Source organism: Bubalus bubalis, chromosome 21, assembly GCF_019923935.1.
Source record: "Bubalus bubalis isolate 160015118507 breed Murrah chromosome 21, NDDB_SH_1, whole genome shotgun sequence".
Lineage (NCBI taxonomy): Eukaryota > Metazoa > Chordata > Mammalia > Artiodactyla > Bovidae > Bubalus > Bubalus bubalis.
The window spans coordinates 14,537,678-14,561,260 of NC_059177.1; the positions used below are offsets into that span (position 1 = coordinate 14,537,678).

Below are 23,583 nucleotides of genomic sequence, written 5' to 3' on the forward strand. Positions count from 1 at the left end.
CACTGCTACTGATTTGTATTTTGTTCTTTTCATTGAGGAGTTGATCTCTGAAAGACATGAGGGATTCAGCTCTTGGGGGAACTTAAAAGAAAGACATATACTTCTGTTGTATCCCACCTTTCTTTTAATGTAATACTTTCCCTTAGATAAACTTCTAGTCAGAGCTGGAAGCACTCTCTCACTTTTCAGGGCTGTATACTATATCGTGTACATGCCCACTGTGAATACATGTACATCCCCATGAACCTTTAAGTTAATTCTAAACTTTCACTATCACAACACTGAAATGAAAAAATATTGCGTATATGTAATTTTCCACATACATGAACTTACCTATAGAATAAATTCCCAAATAGATCTTGTCAAGTTGCCTTCCATAGGACTTGGTTGAGATTTAAAAACCAAGGACAGTGGAGGATCACTAGATGGAGAAGAAAATGACAAAACTTACTGCCACTTTAATGTGTGGAAGCAGTGAAGTAACCCAAGCAAACATGGTGTTGGTGGTTTCAGTGGCATGGATTTCAATCAAGTGCTACCATTTAATAGTGCTGTGACCTTGGGTAAGCCACTTCTCTTTGGGTCCTCCATTTTTTTAACCTGTAAATGGGAAATCCCTTAGGTTACTGAGCTGAGGAAATACATTTTGAACATCTATGATGGACCAGGCACTGTTCAAGGTAGTGCAGACACAGTGATAAGTGGTTGATTTCTCTCATGGAGCATACATACAGTCTTTTAACAGGGAAGAGATGACCAAACATGGCATAATAAGGGCTGTACAGAGAATTGAAATAGGCTGATCTGAGGGACTAGGTGGCTGCTTTGGGCAGTCAGGTAAGGCCTGTCCAAGGAGGTGGTATTTGAATCGACCATGTGAGCTCTGGCACAGGAGCATTAGTGCAGAGAGAGCGGCTACTACAAAGGCTCCAAAGGTAGGAACGCACTTGGTGTGTTTGAGGATCAGAGAGCAGGTCTGTGTGTCTGTGTGCCAGTAAATAAGGGGCGAGTGGTTATGGTAGAGAAACCAGTGTTCATCAAGTTGTCCATGTGATGCCAATGTTTCCCAGCCACTTTGCAGTGGTCAGGGCACAGGATTATTTCTGGCCAGTGGGCTGTGAGCAGAGAAAAGGCCATTCATGATTTTTCCTCTCTTGCTCTAAATTCAAGCATTGAAATGGTAGTGTCCCAAGTTGGTGGAGCTATCATCATCCTGGGTCTCCAAGGACCCATGAGACCTGCCCTCCAACATTTGACATATGCTCTGAAGGAGAAACCAACTTTCGTTAAGCCAGTGAGGTTTTAGGGTGCTTCATCAGAATCCCTGGAGCTAGGGCCCAGGTATTTTTCACTAAGCCCTCCAGGTGATCCTGGGGTTCACTAAGCTCTGAGAACCACTGTGCCAGATCAGGCAGAGTTTGATTGGGTGTCCTGCCATGGGAGGGTCCTCTGTCTCAAAGGTTCAGGGAAGCCAGGCAGCTGTAGCTAGAGCCACCATGCTTGAAGGGGAGAGAGAGCGAATGAGTTAATCTACTGACTGGTACAGGAAGCCTCTGAGACAAGGTGACCCTGTATCTGGGTTTCCAGGATGAGTAGGATTTGCCAAGTGGGGAAGGCATTCCAAACAGAGGGTAAAGCTATGGAGGAGAGATGGGAAAAGGAACCTAGAATGCATACTTCTAAGTAGAAAGGTGAATAGAAGGACAATAGAGTTAGAGAAACCACTATTTTGCAAAACTAACTTATTTAGACAACAGTGGATGTTAAAACCATTGGGTAAGACAGGATAAGTAAAGTGGACATATGCCTCCCACAAGCTAGAATGAAAGCTGGTCACAGAACTTAGATGCTTTCTGAGGAGAAATTGGTGGAGGTAGAAAGTTATGAATTACCTGAACTGACTGGGAGGTCATAATAGGGATTAAGTTAAAAAAAAAAATTTTTTTTTAATTAAATTTTTGTACATTTGGGCTCCTGGCTGGAAAACACTATATCCTGGGACGATTTATTTTATTTGGCCTGTAGAGGGCACTTGGAGACAGCAGAAGACCCGAAGGAACCTGTCCTGATGGTCCAATCCTAAAATCAGATGGGTATGTGTTTCCCTGAAAAGTATCAATAATTCAAGGCAGGCAACTGTCCTAGTAGAAATATTGACGAAAGTAATGAAGCCAGGCGAACTGAAGGGAGGCATTCATAAACCAGGGGATGGCATACACACAGGTTTAGGGTATTAGTAAAAAAAATTGAGCACAGGATGGGGAAGAAACCACCCCAAATAGCCTCTTGCCACTCCCAGGAGACACAGGAAAGCAATTTTACAAAACAGTTTACAAAAAATTATTCTATATTAGGGTATTTCCATCTTTTGAAATGAACCCACCCCCTTTTAATACATCTTTCTTTTAAATAATTTTTTATTCTTTGTTATTGAATCCAGGGTTGGGGTAAGTACTTGTTCAGTGGTACTGAGGATCTCACTACATGAAATCCCAAGGTTCAGGCTGATCAAACTCTAAAGTTCCAAAAAACTGAAAACCAGAGAGGGAAAGCATGGCCTTCAGCTTAAACCAGCAACATGGAGACTCGGCAATGCCTTGAGCAGACATGAAAGATCCCAGGAAAGAAAGCAAGATGGATACCTGAGAAAGCCGAGTCTGAGAGGACACAGTGCTCTACCTTAAGGAGCCTGAATTTGAGATGAGACACAGCCCCACCTTAGGGAGACCCACTCTGAGGGAAAAGGCAGCCCTGACTTCAGGAGGTCAAGTCTGACAGGAGGATAGACCTTCATCAGGGGCTTCCCCGGTGGCACAGTGGTAAAGAATCCACCTGCTAATGAGGGAGACGCAGGATTAATCTCTGGGTCGGGAAGATCCTGTGGAGTAGATAATGGTAACCCACACCAGTATTCTTGCCTGGAAAATTCCATGGCTGGCTACAGTCCATGGTGTCACAAAGAATCGGACATAACAGCAACTGAACCCACACACAGGAACCCCAAACTGAGGAAACAGAGCCCTGCCCTTGAGGAACCTCAGTGAGGGGGAGTACAGTACTCCTTCGAGGAGACCGAAAATGAAGGGAGACACAACCCTGACTCGAAGAGCCTAAGTTTGAGGGGAGACACAGATCTGCCTCAAGGAGACCACTTTGAGGAAACCCAGCCTTGCCCTTGAGGACCCACAGAGAGGGGGAGATACAGAGCCCCTTCAGGGAACCCAAATTTGAGGGGAGACAGCCCTGCAGCAAGGGGTGTGAAGCAGGGGAAAAATAGTCTTGCCTTCAGGAAGTCCCATTCTAAGAATGGAGCCCCATTCTATGATGTGGTCGTTCCTCAGGGAGCCCCACTACGAGGAAATACAACCCTGCCCTTGAGAATCTACAGTGAGTGGGAGACACAGCAGTCCCTGAGGGACCCAGAATCTGAGGGGAAACACAGTCCTGCTCTCTAAAAACCACAGTCCGAGGGGGAGATACAGTCTTGCTCAGGGAGCTCCATACTAAGAGGAAATGTAATCCTGATTTCAGGGAGCCTAAATTTGCAGGCAGACACAGTCCTGCCTGCAGGGAGCCCTGCTAAAAGAAAACACAGCCCTGCTCTCAAAGAACCATAGTCTGAGGAGAGTCTGGCTCAGGGAGCCCCACTCTGAGGGAAAACACAACACCAACTTCAGGGAGACCCAGTCTGTGCAGAGATACAGCCCTGCCCCTGAGGATCACAGTCAGGGGAAGATATAGATCTCCATCAGGGAACTGAAATCTGAGAGGAGATACAACCCTCTCTTCAAGCAACCCCGGACTGAGGGGAGACACAGCCTTGCCTTCAGGGAGCCCCACTGAGAGGAGGGGATATAGCCAGCCCTTCCACAGCCAGAATCTGAGTGAAACAGCCCTACCCTCAGCGAGTCCACATCTGAGGGGAGACAACTCTGTCCTTGAGAAGCCACAGTGAGGGGAAACCTAGCAATCCTTCAGGAAACTGGAAGGGAACTCATGCCCTACCTCAGGGAACCCCACTGTTGTGAAATACAGTCCTGCTTTCAAAGGGCCATAGTCTGAGGGGGGAGATACAGCCCTTATTCAGGGAGCCCCACCCGGAAAAAGCAGTCTTGACCTCAAAGAAACCCAGTCTGAGAGGGAGACACAGAGCCTAATACTGAGATTAGAAACAGTTCTGCCTCAGGAAGCCCACTCTGAGGAAACACAGCCCTGCCCTTAAGGATCCATAGTGAGGGGGAGACACAGCCCTCCCTCAGTGAATAGGAATCTGAGGTGAGACATAACCCCGTCTTCAAGGAGCTGCAGTTAGAGTGTAGACACAGCTCTGCCTTCAGGGACCCCTCGTCTGAGGGGAGACACAGCCCTGCCTGAGTGAACTTGAATCTAAGGGGAGATACAGCTTTACCTTCAGGGACCCCAATTCTGAAGGGAGATACAGCCCTTTCTCAGGGAGCCCCAAGCTGAGAGGAGAGACAACTTTACCTCAGGGAGCTTCACTGTGAGGAAAACTCAGCCCTGCTCTCCAACAGCCACAGCCTGAGTGAGATACAGCTCTGCCTCAGGGAGCCCCAGTCCAAAGGAAAATACAGCCCTGACTTCAGGGAGCACAAGCCTCAAGAGAGATGGAGACCCTGCCCTTGAGAATCCACAAAGAAGGGGAGACACAGAGCTCCTTTAGAGAACCTGAGTCTGAGAAGGGAGACATTTCTGTCTTCAGGGAGCCCCAGTCTGAAGGGAGACACCTTCCTACCCAGGGATCCTCACTACGGGGAAACACAGCCCTGCTCTTGAAGAACCACAGCCTGAGAGGAAGATTCGGCTCTCCCTCAGGGTGCCCCACACTAAGCAGAAACAACACTGATTTCAAGGAGCTCCAATCTGTGGAGAGATACAGCTCTGCCCTTAAGGATCCCAGTGAGGGGGAGATACTGAGCTCCATCAGGGAACGCAAATATGAGGCGAGACACAACCTTGTCTTCAAGGAGCCCCAGAATGAGGGGAGACACAGCCTTGCTTTCAGGGAGCCCCATTAAGAGGGGGAGGATATAGCCCTTCCACAGTTGGAATCTAAGTGAAACAGCCCTACCCTCATGGAGTCCTCATCTGAGGGGAGAGAACTCTATCCTTGAGAAGCCACAGTGAGGGGAGATATAGTGATCCTTCAGGAAACTGGAAGGGGAGACACTGAAGGGGATACATGCCCTACCTCAGGGAGTCCCATTGACTAGCAGAAAAGATAGTCCTGCTCTCAAAGAGACCCAGTCTGGGAGAGAGACACAGACATGCCACACAGAGCCCAATACTGAGGTCAGAAACAGCCCTGCCCCAGGGAGCCCACTCTGAGCCCTGAGCTTGAGGAGCCACAGTGAGGGGGAGGCATAGCATTCCCTCAGGGACCTGGAATCTGAGGGGAAATACCTTCAGGAACCTTCAGGGACCCTGATGAATCTAAGGGAAACACAGCCTTGACTTCAGGGAGCCCCAGTCTGAGGGGAGAAACAGACCTGCCTGAGGGAACTCAAATCTGAGGGGAGATACATCTTGTCTTCAGGGAGTCCCATTCTGAAGGGAGTTAAAGCCCTTCTTCAGAGAGCCCAAATCTGAGAGAAGCACAGCTCTTCCTTCAGGGAGTTCCAAGTGCTGAGAGGAGAGGCTGCTTTACTTCAGGGAGCTTCACTGTGAGGAAATCTCCACCCTGCTCTCCAAGAGACACAGTCTGAGTGAGATACAGCCCTGCTTCAGGGAGTTCACTCGGAGAAAACTCAGCCCTGCCCTTGAGAAGCTACAATGAGGGAAGATATAATGATCCTTCAAGAAACTGGAAGGGGAGACACTGCCATACCTTAAGGAGCCCAACTGTTGTGAAAGATAGTCCTGCTTTCAAAGAGACCCAAATCTGGGAGGGAAGACACAGACCTGCCACACAGCCCGATACTGAGATCAGAAACAGCCCTGCCTCAGGGAGCCCACTCTGACCAAACACAGCCCTGAGCTTGAGGAGTGAGAGGAGTGAGTGCGCCTTCAGGGAAACCGAATCTGAGGCGAGACACAGAGCTGCCTTCAGGGACACGCAGTCTGAGGGGAGACACAGCCCTGCATAAGGGAACTCGAATCTGAGGGGAGATACAGTCTTGCCTTCAGAAATCCCCATTCTAAAGGGAGATAAAACCCTTCCTCGAAGAGCCCTAATCTGAGGGAAACACAGCTCTTCCTTCAGGGAGCCCCAAGCTGAGAGGAGAGATCGCTTTACCTCATGGAGCTTCACTGTGAGGTAAATTCAGCCCTGCTTTCCAAGAGTCACAGTCTAGTGGAATATATAGCTCTGCCTCAGGGAGGGCAAATCTGAGGGTTAAAACACCCTTGCCTTCAGGGCGCCCCATTCTGAGTGGAGATACAACCCTTCCTCAGAGAGCCCAAAATTGAGGGAAACACACACCTACCCTCAGGGAACCCCACGCTGAGGAAACACAGCCCTGCTCTCAAAGAGCCACAGTCTTAGGGGGAGATACAGCCCTGCTTCCAAAATCCTAAGTCTGAGGGGAGCAGCTCTTCTTCAGGAAGCCCCAGTCTGGGGGAAGATGCAATAGTGCCTCGGGGAGCTTCAGTCTGAGGAAACACAGCTCTGCCCTTGAGGAGACACAGGGAGGGGGAGATACAGTGTTCCCCCACAGGGGTCACTTGCTGCTTTCATTCTTTCACTGCCTTCACAGGGGTCCAACCGTTAGTACCGGAACTAAGATCACACCAGTCGCGAGGCACTTGGCCAAGAGAAAATACCACCAAGACTTCTTCCAGCCCAGTGTGATCACAGAAAGAGCCCTGCCTCAGGAAACCACTCTGTCACACAGCACTTGGACTTCCCTGGTGGTTCAGCGGTTAAGAATCCACCTGCCAATGCAGGGGACACGGGAAGATCTCACGTGCCAGTGTGCCACAGATACTGAGCGCCCCGGCCCGGGTCCCTCCCGCTAGAACCGCAGCTCAGTGATGAGAAGCCAGGTGCTCCTCAAGGGAGAGTAGCAGGCCGGCTCTCTGCAGCTAGAGAAAGCCTGAGCCCAGCAATGAAGACCTAACACAGCCAAAATAGTAATAATAAATAAATTAGTTAATTAAAACAAGAACACAGGACAGTCTTAGAGAGAGACATAACCCTGTTTCATTCAGGGTGCCTCACTATGAGGAAAAACAGCCCCGCTCTTGAAGAGGCATTCTGAGGAGATACACCCCTGCCTCAGAAACTCCAAGTCTGAGGGGAGCAGCTGTTTGACAGGAAGCCCCGGTCTGAGGGAAGATACAGCCCTGCCTTAGAAAGCTTCAGTCTGAGGAAACACAGCTCTGCCCTTGAGGAGACACAGAAAGGGGGGAGATACAGCATTCCCTCAGGGTCGCTCGCTGCTTTCACTCCTTCACTGCCCTCACAGGGGTTCAATGGGTAGTGCGGGAACTAAGATCTCGCAAGATGCAAGGGGCACGGCCAAAAGGAAAAAAAAAACCTGCCAAGACTGCTGGGACCCCAGTGTGATAACAGAAACAGCCCTGCCTCTCTGGAAACCACTCACAGTCACACAGCTCTTGGACTTCCTGGTAGTCCAATGGCTTAAAATCCACCTGCCAATTCAGGAGACACAGGAAGATCTCACTGTCAGGCGCCACAAGTACTGAGCGTCACCTCCCTCCCTACGCCAGAATCACGGCTCCGCTATGGGAAGCCTCATGTCTGCAACAGTGAGTAGCACCCCCGCTCTCTGCAACTAGAGAAAGCCCCGGCAACAAAGACCCAGTGCAGCCAACATAATAATAATAAATCAATTAGTTAATTTAAAAAAAAAAGAAGAAGAAGAAGAAACAGCACAGTCTGAGGAGAGACACAGCCTTGTTTCAGGGTGCTTCCTATGATGAAAACAGAAACACAACCCTGTTCTTGAAGAGCCACAGTCTGAGGGCAAGATACAGCCCTGCCTCAGAGAGCTCACTCTGAAGAAACACAATCCTGTCCTTGAGAACCACAGTGGGCAGGAGATAACAGCCTCCCTTCATGAAACCAGAAAATAAGGGGAGACACAGCCCTCCCTTAGGGAGCCCCAGTCTGAGGGAAGGCACAGGGCAAGGCAGAATTCAACAGGGTTTTCTAAGGGCAGGCAAATGCAGCACTGGGGGCCATTGGTAGCAGAGACCCACAAGTGCAGGCCAATGTTTAGCGATCTTATTCAGAAGAGAAAAGCCAGAGAGGTGTTTTCTCCCAAGCCCCCCAGTGTATAAATCCTTGGTCTTCCCAGAGACTTCTATTTGTCACCTGTGACACTAAGTAGACTAGCAGAATAACAGCAACAGCATGCATGTGACTCCTCACTCTCCTGGTTACCTAACTTCCAGCCACCGGCTGTGTTCATCACCCTTGGGTCACTAGTCTGTGAGAAGCTGTTGCCTTGTGTGCTCAGCTGTATGAGTGGCTGACCCACCACAGAAATGGTTGTTTGGCTCGGGAACTGGGTAGAAAGATCATTTGCATCAGCTGATGCCCAATCTCTGGCCCCCTCTGAGGCTGCTGTCAAGGCCAGAGTTCTGACCAGCAGATTACACAGGGGTGAAGACAAGGGGCTTAGCCAGGTGTCAAATCCCTGGGACTTTAAGAACATGTATTGTGGTACTTCAGAGAAGGCAATGGCACCCCACTCCAGTACTCCTGCCTGGAAAATCCCATGGACAGAGGAGCCTGGTAGGCTGCAGTCCATGGGGTCGCAAAGAGTCGGATATGACTGAGCGACTTCACTTTCACTTTTCACTTTCATGCATTGGAGAAGGAAATGGCAACCCACTCCAGTGTTCTTGCCTGGAGAATCCCAGGGACGGGGGAGCCTGGTGGGCTGCCGTCTATGGGGTCACACAGAGTCGGACACGACTGAAGTGACTTAGCAGTAGCAGCAGCATTGTGGTACTTCTCAACCCTTAATGGTGAAGGATCAGTTGGTTGGTTTTATTTTTCAAACTGATCTGTCATGGGCCAATATTTTTCTAACATGCAATAATGATAAGGTACAGAAAAAAATAAAATTAAATAATCCAAAATGCAAGACCAACTTCTTAATTACTAGAGTCAACAGACATTAAATTACATTTCTAAAGTACATTACATGCACTCAATGGAACTTAGAATTTTTACTAATTTGGAATTGTTTTTCATTTCAGTTTTCCTCCACTCAAATCTGGAAAGCATGAGCTGCTCACTAATTAGAGGTAACCATAGTTACCAACTTGTCTTCAAAATACATTTAAGAGTTTCTTTTTTTCCTTGAGTTTAATTCTACAAAAAGAATTTGTTAGTGGCTCTTGTTCCCTTTTCAGTTTCATTGAGTGATTTTCCAAACCCTGGAGCCTTTTGGCAGTCATATTAAAAGTTCCAATATTAAGATTAAAAAAAAAACCACCCATTTTTAGAATAAACAGTCCAGAGCCCTGAATTATCCAGTTTTGAAACTTCAGCTGACTGGGAGGGTTAACCAGCAGGTTGGCAAAGAAGTGGGCCTGAATTCTGCAGATTTCAGTGTGACTTTCTACAAGAGGAGCTGGCAACCACAAGAGTGGTTTTTTTTAAAAAAAACTGTCCACTTGAGGGCATTGTAATCTTCTGTAGGGGAGGAATGGATGCCCATTTCTTCAGTTAACTAAGTTACTAAGTATAAAGAAATTCACTGACACCTGATCTGCTGCCGTGTTGATTAGATGTCCCTTTGAGACTGGCTCCAAGGGCAGCTGCCCAGCTGTCCTGCCCCTTAATTCATCCAGCTCTGCTGCTCTGTTCTGTCTCAGCCTTTGAATATTATTAGTGTCTGCCATAATTCCTGAAGCACTATACTGTGATTTTGTGAATCTCCCACTGGAGCTCTTGGTTGCTGTACCTGCCACATCAGCACAGTGCCTGACATACAAGTGTGCTTCCATACATGTTGTTGGGCCAGCCAAGGGCTTATAACAGTACAGGCAAGGTGGTAAAGAGAGCAGTTGAATCCTTTTCAGAATGGAACTTGGAAAAAGATCAAACAATGTGAGTCACTCTGGCTACAGTCCCGAAGTGTCAGGGCAGGAAAGGCTTGAACTCTTGCCAATTCTGCCTGCTTCTATGTGCCCAGACCAGCATGTCAGCCATGGGAACGAAAAGGTAGAAAAGTTGCTAGTCTTGGAGCTTGATTAGATATAATATCCCACTTGTCAGTAACTCTTGTGCTGTCTTGAGATTTTTCCAAACCAGAAGGCTCTTGGGAGTTATAGTAAAGTATTCAGAATTAAGATAATAAAATAAGCCACCCAATCTTAGAGAATACCCTGATGGCATGAGTGACTTGGCTTTTTTAATTTCATCACATCTTGAGACAATATTTCATCAAGATCCTAGAGTTGCATTAGAAACTACCAGATCCTGATAGTCAAAGAGGATGCGGGAGCAGGCCTGGGAAGACTGTGTGGGGGACTTTTCTTGAACTTAACATAACCTAGGACTAAAAGTGCAATCTGGGGCACAGCAAACCCATCTCCAGGAGACATCCCTTAGTTCTGGCTTAAGAAGTAAAAAAGGGAATTCCTAATTCCCTTTTGCCAGAGAGCATAAATATTTCCTGTTTTTCTTTTCTTCTCTTTCATGCCACACCCCCCTGGCAAACACATAGCCACAGTGGTTAACAGTCAGTCATGAGCCTGGCCAAGGCCAAAACTGAGGAAGAGGCAACTGGCTCTTAGATAGGAGGAGTTATGATCTCAAGAGGGTCTCATCAACCCCTATTGCTTTTTTTCACTCACTGTTCTTCCATTATTCAGACTCAAACATGGGCCCAAATATGAGAGTGTGTAGCAGAACAGGATAACCAGAGCCAAGTTTTTGGGTGGAGGACCGAAAAGGAGAGTCCCAGGAAACTGGAAAGTTCTGGGGAGATTGTAGAGAGAGAGAGAGAGTAGCTCAGGTAGGCAACCCCATATAGTCATTCATGAACTCCAGGCCTCAACCTCAAGCCATGCATGCTCGGATCTGGTCCTAATTGGCATATCAAAGACTGAGAACTAAAGTAACACGTAGACTACCATCTACTTCCCAGACTGTCACTGGATGGTGTCCAACTGATATGGAACCAAAATGCAGTGTTCCTTGTAAAGTGAATTAACCACCTTTCTTTCCAACGTCTGTCTCCTTTGGGGCTTCCTATTGCATCAGGCCACCTGGGGCCTTTGCGGAATAAAACCCAGGTCCCTTTTCTCTGATCATCGACTGCAGGGATTCATCCTTTGGTCCCATACATCAGGAATCCCTCCTTGAACTTTCTGAAGACTAAAGGACTTTTTGCCATTTGTAGACACAGAGAACGAAAAACAGAAGAAAATCACTTTAATAGCATTGTAACACATTAAGACCGGGGATCACAGATAAGGAAAACATTTTGTCATCCTTTTGTACATTTCTGCCAAGGTGTGAGGTTGTGTTGGACAATGATACAGACAGATTTTTCACATTGAAAACTTAATAAATAGATACTTTAAATGTCAGACGTCAGAGACGAGTTATGAGTGTGATTGTTTTCTTATTCTGCCTCCTTTGAGTCAGGAGGTTGCTTCCTATCACACTGCTGAAGGCCAGGTCTTCTAGGAGGTGTATTCAAACTCCTCAGCGCTGCGCCGGCCAAAATCCATCCAGCCCATGTAGTCCCGGTCACTTATCCTGTGGCTGGGGTCAAGGCTCTGCAGGTTCTTGATCACAGACATTCGGCCAGAAGGAGCTAGGGGCAGAGAGGAAGGAAACAGGATAATTATATCTAAGAGCATCACTAGTTCCTATTGTAAAGGCAAATAATAGAAAAGGCCGGGCAATATGTAACATACACCCTCTTAAATGTATCAAAGAGTTATCGAGAGAGTGAGATTGCTGGGCCAAAACCTAAGAGAAAAGAAAGACCCATGTCTGTGTAACTGGAGAGAGGGTAGTATTTTCTAGTTGTGGTGTAGTTTGTGATCTGTAAGAATTTAGGTTAATTAATTTATTCTCGCCTTTCATAGCTGAGACCTGCCTAGGTTTTCCTACTGCTCCGGGTGTTTTCCCTTATGTAGCAGGATTTCCCCAGTAGTACCCATCTCTAAAGTTTACCCCTTAAGGGTCTTTCCTGGTGGTCAAGTGGGTCAGGCTCCATGCTCTCAAGGTAGGGGACATGATTCATTCTCTGGTTGGGGAACAAAGATCCTACAGGGCAAAAAAATAAAATTTACCCCTTAATATCCCTGAGCCTACCTGACTCTTGTCAAGGTAATATGATGACAATATTTTGATGTTAGAATGGCTTTTCTAAAATGGAATCCAATCTCACTGCTAGATAAATGCTGTTTTAAAATTATTAATTTGAAAGCTACCTTCTTTTTCTAAAAAAAAAAAAAAAAATTATATTGAGAAAAATGCACACCAGCAGATTAAAATCTTAGCATCTCAGTAACACTCAAAGAAGGGTGGGCAGAACAGAGGTAGTTTAGTTCAGCCATTTTGACCAACATGCAATCATTGAACCTGAAATGGGCCCATGGGGACAGGAGTTGAGTCCTTTGAAACAGGAGTCCAGGTATGATTCATGTTGAGTGGGCAGGGCCATGATGAGGCATGTGACTGTTCTGGCCCACAGATCATAGACACTGGCATCCTGGGGATAAAATTAGTATCATACCTTCTGTTGTACAAACCAAGGGGCAAGAACAGTCCCTCAGGGATCTCACTGGGCAAAGCGCAAGTGGCTTCAAGAGCAGAGGGGTAGAGGCTCACTTGATGGTTCCTATTATATTGGGGGCCACTGTGTCCCCACTGCTCACAATGCTGGCATTGAGCCCTTCTGTACAAGGCTGACCTTGCCAACTGCTGCCCAAGCTGCATCAAGTCGGACCACAGCTTATTTATTGATGACACTGCAGAAGCAGGTATCCTGATAATCAAATAAAGCTAGCTAAATTTAAAACCAGAAACAACCCTATGGAGCAATGTCCCCACACTTTCTTCCTGTCCCCTCTCTTTCCCCTCCCCATTACTTCTCAGCCTTGGGACTAAGCATCACCCCAGCACATTCCAGTTCTTTTGCAGGGGTTGCCAGTCTATGCAGAGGAAATCAGCCTTTGCTGTTCAACACCTTTCAGATGAACTATTAGTCCCTGCATTCAGTAAAACTCTCAGACCCAGTTATCTGTACAGAGTCACACCAAAATATGCCTCGTCCTCCTGCCTGTTGCTGCTGAATGCCCCCTCCAAGGGCTGGGCACCACTGGAAATGCCACCTAATGGAAGCAACATGGTAGCTTCAGTGTGAGCAGCAACCTCCGTGGTTTTGGTCGGGGGCATCGTGTACAGTATGGAAGCTGTGTCTGTATCACCCAGAATTTCCCCACTGCACACATGGTTCTGTGCATTTACCAGAGTCCTCACTCGCTTCCCCATTGCGTACACAGAGCAGGCACTTACAACCAACTCACACAATTGAAGGGCCTAGCTCCTTGAAACTTTAAAACTTGTAATGAGCAGTACAGCTGGGAAGCTGAATGGCTTCCAGACCCTCTGGAGAGGGCAGGACTTGAGTAAATTCCCAGCCCTTATGCTGCTGAGATGTGCTACCCATCTAGGCATGCAATCTTCCAGAATCCCAGCTTCCACACTGACACAATGAGACCCTACTGCACAGGGTTATTGTGAGGACAAAGAGAAACAACACAGATGGAGCACTGGACTGTGCTGGGCTTGGGGCAGGTATACACTAATAGAATTCCTTCTCTTCAGATCACTGACATCTCCATAGACAGTTCTTAATGATAAACTCTTGAGCTCTCCCCAAAGGGTGCATTATCTTGTTTAGAATCTTTAAGCATGGCATATACTACAGTTGAGTAAATATTCACTGCGATCTCGAAATGTATAAAACAAAGAAATTGTATAGATGGAGATACTTATTTCTAGTTCATATTTGTCAAATAGAAGAGAATGATTTTTTTTCCAGCTAGCACTGATCCTTGGTGTTGGCAGCTAAAGTTTCAAGTGACGATTCTTCCCATATGGGTTTGTTTGTCACTGCAGGCTGAAGGCAAAGGGCTGAGAAAAGACAGCAGGAAGGCCCTTCCAGCTAAGAGTTGTGGTATAAAGTCACTGTGAAGTGTCAGTTCTGGGGAAATCATTTGGTAACTGGCTTCTTTCCCAGAACTGTTTCTGGTGGATCTTTCCTGAAGGTAGGAAGGGGCTTCCAGATTATGGTCAACAGAAAACCTAGGATATTCAACCTATATCCAAGGACAGATTTTAAACTACTTTCAGACAGACAGTCAGCAGGAACCTCCAAATTTTCAGACATTCTCTGTCATCTGTCTAATATTTCCACATCTTTCAATATAATTAGGAGGAAAGCAAAAGAGAAGATGGTAGTTGGGACAATCCCCCAATAAGAGGATGAAATGTAATGCATCATCTTCTATTTTTTTTCCCTTCTGAATTGCCCTGGTCAAAAAGGTCCCTTGTCACCTTCCTATGGAATTGTAGGAGACTCTGGAGAGCCAAACCCTTTATTTTCTCCCCATTTTATCAAGCCACAAGTTAAAGTTCAAATCCGGGCCCCGGAACCCCAGCAGTTAACGTTAAGAGAGCCTTGTGGGAAAGGAGCCCACCTCCCACCTCTCCCAGCAGCATTTACTGGTTTTTCATCCAGCCATATTGGTCCAGTTTAAAACACGGCTTCTCCATTAGTGTCACTTTAGATAAAGTTGATAGGAAAAAAAATCTGTCCCAGTTCAAATCATGATTTCCAAGGACCCTAGAGATGAACGAGCCTCCCTCTGAATCTCACAAAGAGCTAGAAGGAGCTAAGGGGAACCCCACCTCATGCCCTCCTTACAGATGAGACAGTCAGGCCCCAGAAAGGGACAGGGCTGTCCATATGCCACGCAGCTACTGAGCTGCTGAATTACTTTATTCCTAGAGAAAGACTCTGATGCTGAGGAAAGTGTGACAGCTCCTGCAGCAGCTGGGTCTGTGTCTCCAACAGCAAAGTGAAAATAAACACATCTCTTGCTGGGTCATCATCTTAAACCACTGCTAAAAGAGGACTCAAAACTGCTCCTGATTCTTTCTTCCTGTTACATACTTCCATGAAAATCGACACATGGTCACTTCTTAGACTGTTGCTGTCAGCTCTCAAGTATTCTTAGCGCTGACCATTGTCTGCTACAGGGTTTCCAAATGCAGTAGCTGGGCAGCTCCTGGGTCCTTTAAATTTACAGCAGAGGGTGTTTAGTGGACCTGCAAACTCTTTCTGAGTTAGTAATTTGCTCAGTAATCATCTTTTAATATCTTTACAATATGTTGAACCTAAACAGCAACACAGTGCCAAAAATTAGTTTAAAGAAAGCTTTCTCTTACTAAATTAAGTCCTGCCCCTTCCCTCTCAGTTTGCTACAAAGGAGGTACAGAAAACTGCACTGTCTGGGGCAAGCAGAATCAGAGAAAAGAAAGTGAAAAACCTTTCACCTTATCCTGTTGCCCAGGTACCCCCTGGCTCCCCAGGAGTCACCCGCCTTCACCAGCCCGATGGTGGAGAAGAGGGTCAGGCCTGGAGGCAGAAGGGAGGGACAGCCTGCGTACCTTTCCGAGCCTGCTGGATGTACCTGGCCAGCAGCGCGCCCAGGTGTGCTCGGGGCTCGTCGTCCACCCTCGGCACCGCGCTCAGCTGCCTCCGGGGTGCCTCCTCCGCCTGCTGCGCCCGAGGGCCCGTGGGGTCCGCGTGAGGCATCGGCTGCGCCAGGGCGCCCGCCGCCAGGACCGCCATCAGCAAGCACAGGCACAGGCCGCGGTTCATGGCTGCGGGGAGCAGAGGGAAGGGGACGTGAACGAAAAGGTGGGGCATCCGTGGGCTCCTGAGGAGGGTCGGACACCCAAGGTACAGAGAAGGGGGCTCAGCCCAAAGGCGCGGGGCTCCGGATCCGCTAGGCAGGTGCCAGCATTTGGGAGCTGGTGACCCCAGCATGCGCGTTCGGGCGCACCGCGTTTCTCTTTGGGGTGAACCGCAGTCGGGGCCCGGGAGTGGTGTGGGGGACGGAGAGAGACCCTGTCCTCTGCCCTGTTTAGCAGAAGAAATGTCTTCTGTTTTCCTTTAATTTGAGAAAGTGTTACAGCGTCGTCTCTCTTCTCCTAACTGGAAAAACAAGAGATTAAAGACAGGTGAAAATTATCCGAAAGGGACTACTCCGTAGGAAAAATTAGAGCCTTGAAGAAAAGAGGCACCTTACCAGAGAGCTCAGACGCTTCAAATAGGGAAATAAATGGTGAAAAACTGAGAAGCACGGTTTAAAATATGAGACCAATACATAAAAGCCGTATTTTTCAAGTTTCCTCAAGGTGCGAACGGGAATTGGCAATGAACAACTATGTAAAACAGGCAGGGTTTTAAAATAATCAGAAATCTGCGCTCAGTCCTCCGGCGTCCGCCAAGCACCGCTGCGTTTTAGATCCGCGCAGATAAAACACTGGGATGGTTCTATCCCCCAAACCTTGAGTTTCCCCGCAGTATTCAGAAAATGAATTTAAATTAAAAACCTCTCGGTAGTTTATATGAAAAGATTGCAAAGTACACTGGACCGCTGTATAGTAACATCTAGCGAATCGCAATTTGCCCGCTAACCCGAGCAAATAGATGCTCCAGCGTTGCCTGCGCTGGAGAACAAAGCAAGCGAGTAGAAGTCTGTAAACCAGCCCTACCCAGCCAGCCCGCACTGTCCTTTGTGACTTGGAGAAGTGTCTTTCGAGCTGTCGGAAAGAAGAAACAGAAAACGGTAAAATGAAATGGAAGGAGAACAGAAGTTAAGACCCATTATTCGAGGACACTTGGATCCCCGAGAGCCGGGAACCTACCTTCGGAATAGGACGCAGCCGGCTTCGCGTTCCAGCCAGAGCAGCGGGGGAGCTGAGCCAAGTTCAAGGTAGGCGGGCAGGAGGCTGCCTCTTAAATAGCCCCGCCTGAGTCGTTGGCCAGTTATCTGTTTACCCAGTACTGACGCAGAGGGGTAGCGGCACGTGCTCCGAGGGCGGCCGCCGGGGCGACAATAGATTGAGGTGGCTGCTGGGAGAGAGGGGGCAGTGGCCATGTGGAGCCGGGTGGGTGGCGGGGTGGGTGGCGTCAGCCGCGTCTCGGTCGGGGGGACTTCCTCCCCCAGCTGCGTGCACCCCCTTCTCCCTTGCCCATTCCAGCGCGAAGCTCCCCGTCTTCAGGATGGGAGACCTAGGAATGGGACTCTCCTGCGGGATGGAGAAGCTGCCCGCGCGCCTGTAGTTCGCTTTGGGGACCAGAGGCGCCGGAAAAGAAACCCAGGATAGGATGGAGTGGCACTGGACAGTGCTGGGTGTCAGCAAAGTGTAATTCTGAGATGGTGGCAGTGTCGGCCCCTCTTGGAGCGTCCCAGGCTGCTCTGCTCTGGTCTTTTAACTTTGTTCTCAGCCCCTTGATCCCAGGATCCCGAGGGCAAGGGTCCCTGGGTCAGCGAAAGGGCTCCTCCACGGCTGGCTGCGGGCGTCACGGACCCTGCTTTACGTAGCTGTAAAAGGAGGATGAGTCTATTGGGCTTTGCCCGGAGTTTGGGAAAGGGCTGTGTTTTCTTCCAAGCGGAGCTACGTCCCGCCCGCGGCGCCCTCAGTTCCTGTCGCCAAGCGGCGCCAACGAGTGTTCCCCAAAGCCCCCCAATCGCCGTTCCCCTCTGGCATCGGCATCCGCCAGTCCCATCTTCCCCAGCTCTCACACGTGAGCCGGTCCCCGCCGTCTTTGAAATAAAGACCTCGCTCTTGTCACTCACCCAACTAGTGGGGACAAGGGAGGCGCCGCGGCAGCTGTGCGCCCTTCCCTGTGGGGTCGCGCCCCTGGCCAGTGCTCCACAGGGGTCTACACCCACCTCCGCCCTGAAGCCGTTTGGGTTAGAGTCATCTAGTTAGTGCTCCAGTTCTCCCGGTGCTGCAAAATTACCGACAACCCCATTTCAGCAACCGGGGGAGCCAACAGAAGCAGCAACTGGCCAAGGCTTCTCCCCAGTTCCTGGAGCCTCAGCGGACTGAGACGTTCCAGCCTGAGACTTGAGGGTAGCCACCCGCCCCTCCCCGCTTTTCCTTCCTGAAGAAAGATTTGGACCTGATTCTTTCAAATCAGAATCTGTACTCAGCTCCTGGGATGGTGGGATTGTGGTGTTGAGGTGGGTGGGGAGCCTGGGATGCTTAGTGGGGAGATGCCTCTGGTTGCTGTCCCTTTTCTAAACTCTAGCTTCTGCTGCTGCTAAGTCGCTTCAGTCGTGTCCGACTCTGTGTGACCCCATAGACGGCAGCCCACCAGGCTCCCCCGTTCCTGGGATTCTCCAGGCAAGAACACTGGAGTGGGTTGCCATTTCCTTCTCCAATGCAGGAAAGTGAAAAGTGAAAGTGAAGTCGCTCAGTCGTGTCCGACTCTTCGCGACCCCATGGACTGCAGCCTACCAGGCTCCTCCGTCCATGGGATTTTCCAGGCAAGAGTACTGGAGTGGGGTGCCATCACCTAGAGGCACCTAATTCTGCAATCTAAAGGCAACATTTTTGAAACAGAGTTTCAGGTTAGATGTTTCCCAGTGGTTTTCCCAGGAGGCTACTGTGTAGTTCACTTGGTGAAACTAGTTTTATTTGTGACTGTGGTTAAGGCATGTCTGAGAACGTGAAGTTGTTATGGAGCATAATCACCAAGAGGCTTGCTCAAACATCTCCCAGAGTTTCTGATTCAGTAGGTCTGAGATGGGGCCCAGAAACCTGCATTTCTGATGATTTCCCTAAGGCTACTGCTGGTGGTGATGGTCCCCTGACCACACTTTGAGAACCACTGCTACAGAATTTCCTAAGCCAGTTACTGAACTCCCTCCCCTCCATCCATTTAGTTAATATTTATTGAACGCTTTTGCTCCTGTATTCTCATTTTCTCAAGTCTGGTATCTGGGATCATCTCCCTAATAAATCACGTGCCCCTAAGGTTTTGTCTAATTTCAGCATAATCCTACCAAGGACACCAACTGTCTATCAGACACTATTGGGACACAATAGGGAGCAAAACAGGCAAAATGCCTGTATTCGTGGTGCTTCCATTCTAGTCAGAGAGACAGAAAATAAATGCCACATGATGTGAAAGGTCTCTACTTTCATCCAGGAAATGGAAAGGGTGGGAACCACATCCAGATGTGTCACTGTAGACAGCAGAGGTGAGTGAAAACCTGTAACTGTTTTCTGATTTGGAATCTGCAAATTTCCATCTAATTGTGCTGAAAATAATTTAACTGAGATCCCATTCAGAGTTGGAGAGGGATCCCCCCCAAAGCAGCCCTTGAGACAGGGATGTGATAGTTTCCATGCAGGATTTTTTTAAAGCCATGGGAAGTATCTCAAAGACATATATCCATTTTTCGTTTGTAGAAAACTGAGTGAAATTTCCAGGAACACACTAGAGCCTCCTACTTTATTTTTCATGGAATTTAAACTTGTTACAGTGATCTCCATTTAAAGGAGGTTAGGAGATTGTTTGCTGTGATTAGAAATGTGCTTGAAGTCTTGTGTTTGGGATCTTGAATTTCTTTTTTTTTCTCTTGAACTTGTATTGGAAATGCCATTATTTGTCCTGGAATTTTCCAAAGGCCCACATAGCCAATATCATCTGCCATTATATGGAGCAATTTAGCAGAAAAGAAAGAAGGAGCTGTGGTGGTGAACCATTTCCTCTTACTAATGATGAGTTCCCTCAGAATCTCTTAAGATGAGGTGCTCACAAAAGCAAGGCTGAGACAACCTGGGTGCAGGGAGATTACTTGGGAGTGATCTCAAGGAAGTAGGAGTAAGGGAGCAGGGAAGAGAGAGAAGGAAATCAAGTGCATGTTAATGAGGGGGATACTGTTGTGGACTCAATCCCACTGAGGTCTCTGTGAGATAACCCAAGGGACACATCTCATAACCAGCACCCCCAAGCCTAGAAGGACAACAGCTCCTGAATAAATATTTGTTGACTGAACTCTTTATCTCTTTCAACATCTTATCTGCCAACATGCCAGAGGATAGGAACCATGATTTACTCACCCAATACAAGGATTATCCTGGACACATGCTAAGTGATCAATACATGTCCACCAAGGAAACAACTCTTAGTTCAGTTGACTGGATTGACTAGGTGTATAGTAGTAAGTGAAAAACCCATTTGTTGGCCTCTGCCTGGGTTTTGGGCTCCCAAATAACCATAGGAATTGTTTTTAACACAATCTCTTTTAGCCAGGGATGTAAGAGTCACCAGAAATGAAAGGTCATCTCCTGAATAAGTGACAGGAAAGAGGAGAGGTCAGCAGCCAGCCCATGATCCTCACATGCAGAATGAGCCTTTGCTTTTCAAACCAATCCTGAAAAGCCAGCAGGAATGGCAGTTGTCAGGGAGACCATCCACCAGTGTCTTCAGATTTGTCTTTAGTGTCACTTTCCTTTGTAGAAGTATTAAGAGCAGCCTCTATTGTCCATAACTGGGAAAAGTTAACAAACAGGGAGACTTAAGTTCTTTCAGGGGAAGTCTGAAATCTTTGTGGTCCTACTGATACAGATTCCCTCTGAAGAGGGGCCTCTCACAGCAAAGGACAAGCATATGTCCCTGCAACATCCCAGCCTCCAGCGGAGACATGTCCTACCTACCACCCTGGTTGCTCCTTTAAATTAATTCCCCTCCTTTAAATTAATGCCAGAGGACACGGCTGTTGCTGGACAGCCTTATCAGGGAAGGTTCTTAGTTTTATCAATTCAAGTGGTTATTAAATTCAATAATAGGCCTAAGGGCACATAATTCAAAAATTTATTAATTTAAATTAAATTTATTAATTTAAAGGTAGAAAAGGGTATGTAGTTAAAATGAAGTCTCCAGCTCATCCCTGTTTTTCCCCAGAGGCAAGGAGTGCTTCTAGTTTCTAGCGAATTCTTCCACAGAGAATCCATGAACATACAAGCAAATCAAATGTGTCAAACACACACACAAATAATTTCCACTTGGAAGCACATAATATACAATGTTCTCTGCTTTGGTTTTTTCATTTAAGATATGTATTAGAGGTCGCTTTGTACTATTGGCATAATTCTACCTCAGTGTCTATAGAAACTCCAATGGATGGATGTGTCTTAATTCATCTAACCAGTGCCCTACTGATAAAAAGTTAAATAGTTTCCAATATGTTCTAATTATAACTGAGGCTCCTTGAATATATATCATACTGCTCATGCACAGGTTTCTAGAAGTGGAGTTGCTGAAAGAGTATGTAGACTTAAAATTTTGATAAATATTGCCAAGTTACCCTTCAAGCAATGGTTCCCAGCTGTCAAAGACAGCATATATATCTTTTCTTGTTTATTAATGCTTCAGCTCTAGATGCTTGGCCAGCTCCCCAGCTAAGCTCACTACCGGAGAACATTAATTCTGAGGTGGTAGAGAGCTGACCCTACTAAACCACTGAGTTTAATCTTTGGGTCACCAAAGATTAAATCTGTGGCCTATGTGTGTAGAGGGCAAAGGGTGGGTGATACTTCTCAGTGTGACTGAACTGCTCTCTAAGTGACATTTTGGACATTTATGAAGAATTTTGGGGTGAGCAAAATAACAAGTGGTGCCTGCTGGCATTTGGTGGGAGGGTGCCAGAAGGCAGTGTCTGGCCACCTGCTAGATGGACAAGTACATAATGTGGGATGACCCCCTGGGTATTCACATGTGTGAAAAGCTTGTCTCTAGTTATTCAAGACTAGAAACTAATTTCATGTAACTTAAGTAAAAAGCATTTTGCCACAGTTTTAACATAACTTAACTTTTCCACTGATATTAAGAAGAGGTGGCAAGAACACACAGAAGAACTGTACAAAAAAGATTTTTCACGACCCAGATAATCACGATGGTGTGATCACTGACCTAGAGCCAGACATCCTGGAATGTGAAGTCAAGTGGGCCTTAGAAAGCACCACTACGAACAAAGCTAGTAGAGGTGATGGGATTCCAGTTGAGCTATTTCAAATCCTGAAAGATGATGCTGTGAAAGTGCTGCACTCAATATGCCAGCAAATTTGGAAAACTCAGCAGTGGCCACAGGACTGGAAAAGGTCAGTTTGCATTCCAATCCCAAAGAAAGGCAATACCAAAGAATGCTCAAACTACCGCACAATTGCACTCATCTCACATGCTAGTAAAGTAATACTCAAAATTCTCCAAGCCAGGCTTCAGCAATACATGAACCGTGAACTTCCAGATGTTCAAGCTGGTTTTAGAAAAGGCAGAGGAACCAGAGATCAAATTGCCAACATCTGCTGGATCATGGAAAAAGCAAGAGAGTTCCAGAAAAACATCTACTTCTGCTTTGTTGACTATGCCAAAGCCTTTGATTGTGTGGATCACAATAAATTGTGGAAAATTCTGAAGGAGATGGTAATACCAGACCACCTGACCTGCCTCTTGAGAAACGTCTATGCAGATCAGGAAGCAACAGTTAGAACTGGACATGGAACAACAGACTGGTTCCAAATAGGAAAAGGAGTACGTCAAGGCTGTATATTGTCATCCTGCTTACTTAACTTATATGCAGAGTACATCATGAGAAACGCTGGACTGGAAGAATCACAAGCTGGAATCAAGATTGCCGGGAGAAATATCAGTAACCTCTGATATGCAGATGACACCACCCTTATGGCAGAAAGTGAAGAGGAACTAAAAAGCCTCTTGATGAAAGTGAAAGTGGAGAGTGAAAAAGTTGGCTTAAAGCTCAACATTCAGAAAACGAAGATCATGGCATCCAGTCCCATCACTTCATGAGAAATAGATGGGGAAACAGTGGAAACAGTGTCAGACTTTATTTTTTTGGGCTCCAAAATCACTGCAGATAGTGACTGCAGCCATGAAATTAAAAGACGCTTACTCTTTGGAAGGAAAGTTATGACCAACCTCGATAGCATATTCAAAAGCAGAGACATTACTTTGCCAACAAAGGTCCATCTAGTCAAGGCTATGGTTTTTCCAGTGATCATGTATGGATGTGAGAGTTGGACTGTGAAGAAGGCTGAGCGCCGAAGAATTGATGCTTTTGAACTGTGGTGTTGGAGAAGACTCTTGAGAGTCCCTTGGACTGCAGGGAGATCCAACCAGTCCATTCTGAAGATCAGCCCTGGGATTTCTTTGGAAGGAATGATGCTAAAGCTGAAACTCCAGTACTTCGGCCACCTCATGCGAAGAGCTGACTCATTGGAAAAACTCTGATTCTGGGAGGGATTGGGGGCGGGAGCAGAAGGGGACGACAGAGGATGAGATGGCTGGATGGCATCGCTGACTCGATGGACGTGAGTCTGAGTGAACTCCGGGAGTTGATGATGGACAGGGAGGCCTGGCGTGCTGCAATTCATGGGGTCGCAAAGAGTCAGACATGACTGAGCAACTGAACTGAACTGAACTGAATTTTCCAAGAATGTTAAATCCACTAAGGATCGTACTTTGTTTTGTTTTTTATTTTAAGAGTAAACGGCCACCATTCTGAAAACTTATG

General features: G+C 47.2%; 1 protein-coding gene across 2 annotated transcripts; it reads right to left on the reverse strand.

The window, feature by feature from the left end:
- Positions 1-11,357: 11,357 nt before the first annotated feature.
- Positions 11,358-17,114, reverse strand: CCK (cholecystokinin). 2 transcript variants are annotated; one of them, XM_006051821.3, is made up of 3 exons: positions 16,901-17,114; positions 15,635-15,850; positions 11,358-11,762 (listed from the first exon to the last, which is right to left on the reverse strand). In XM_006051821.3, exons 2-3 carry the CDS (start codon positions 15,846-15,848, stop codon positions 11,629-11,631), a joined length of 348 nt encoding a protein of 115 aa, XP_006051883.1. In that variant the 5' UTR covers positions 15,849-15,850; positions 16,901-17,114; the 3' UTR covers positions 11,358-11,628. The 2 variants fall into 2 exon arrangements, with proteins under 2 accessions (XP_006051883.1, XP_044789726.1); XM_044933791.2 differs by lacking the exon at positions 16,901-17,114 and adding an exon at positions 16,748-16,887.
- Positions 17,115-23,583: the final 6,469 nt, after the last annotated feature.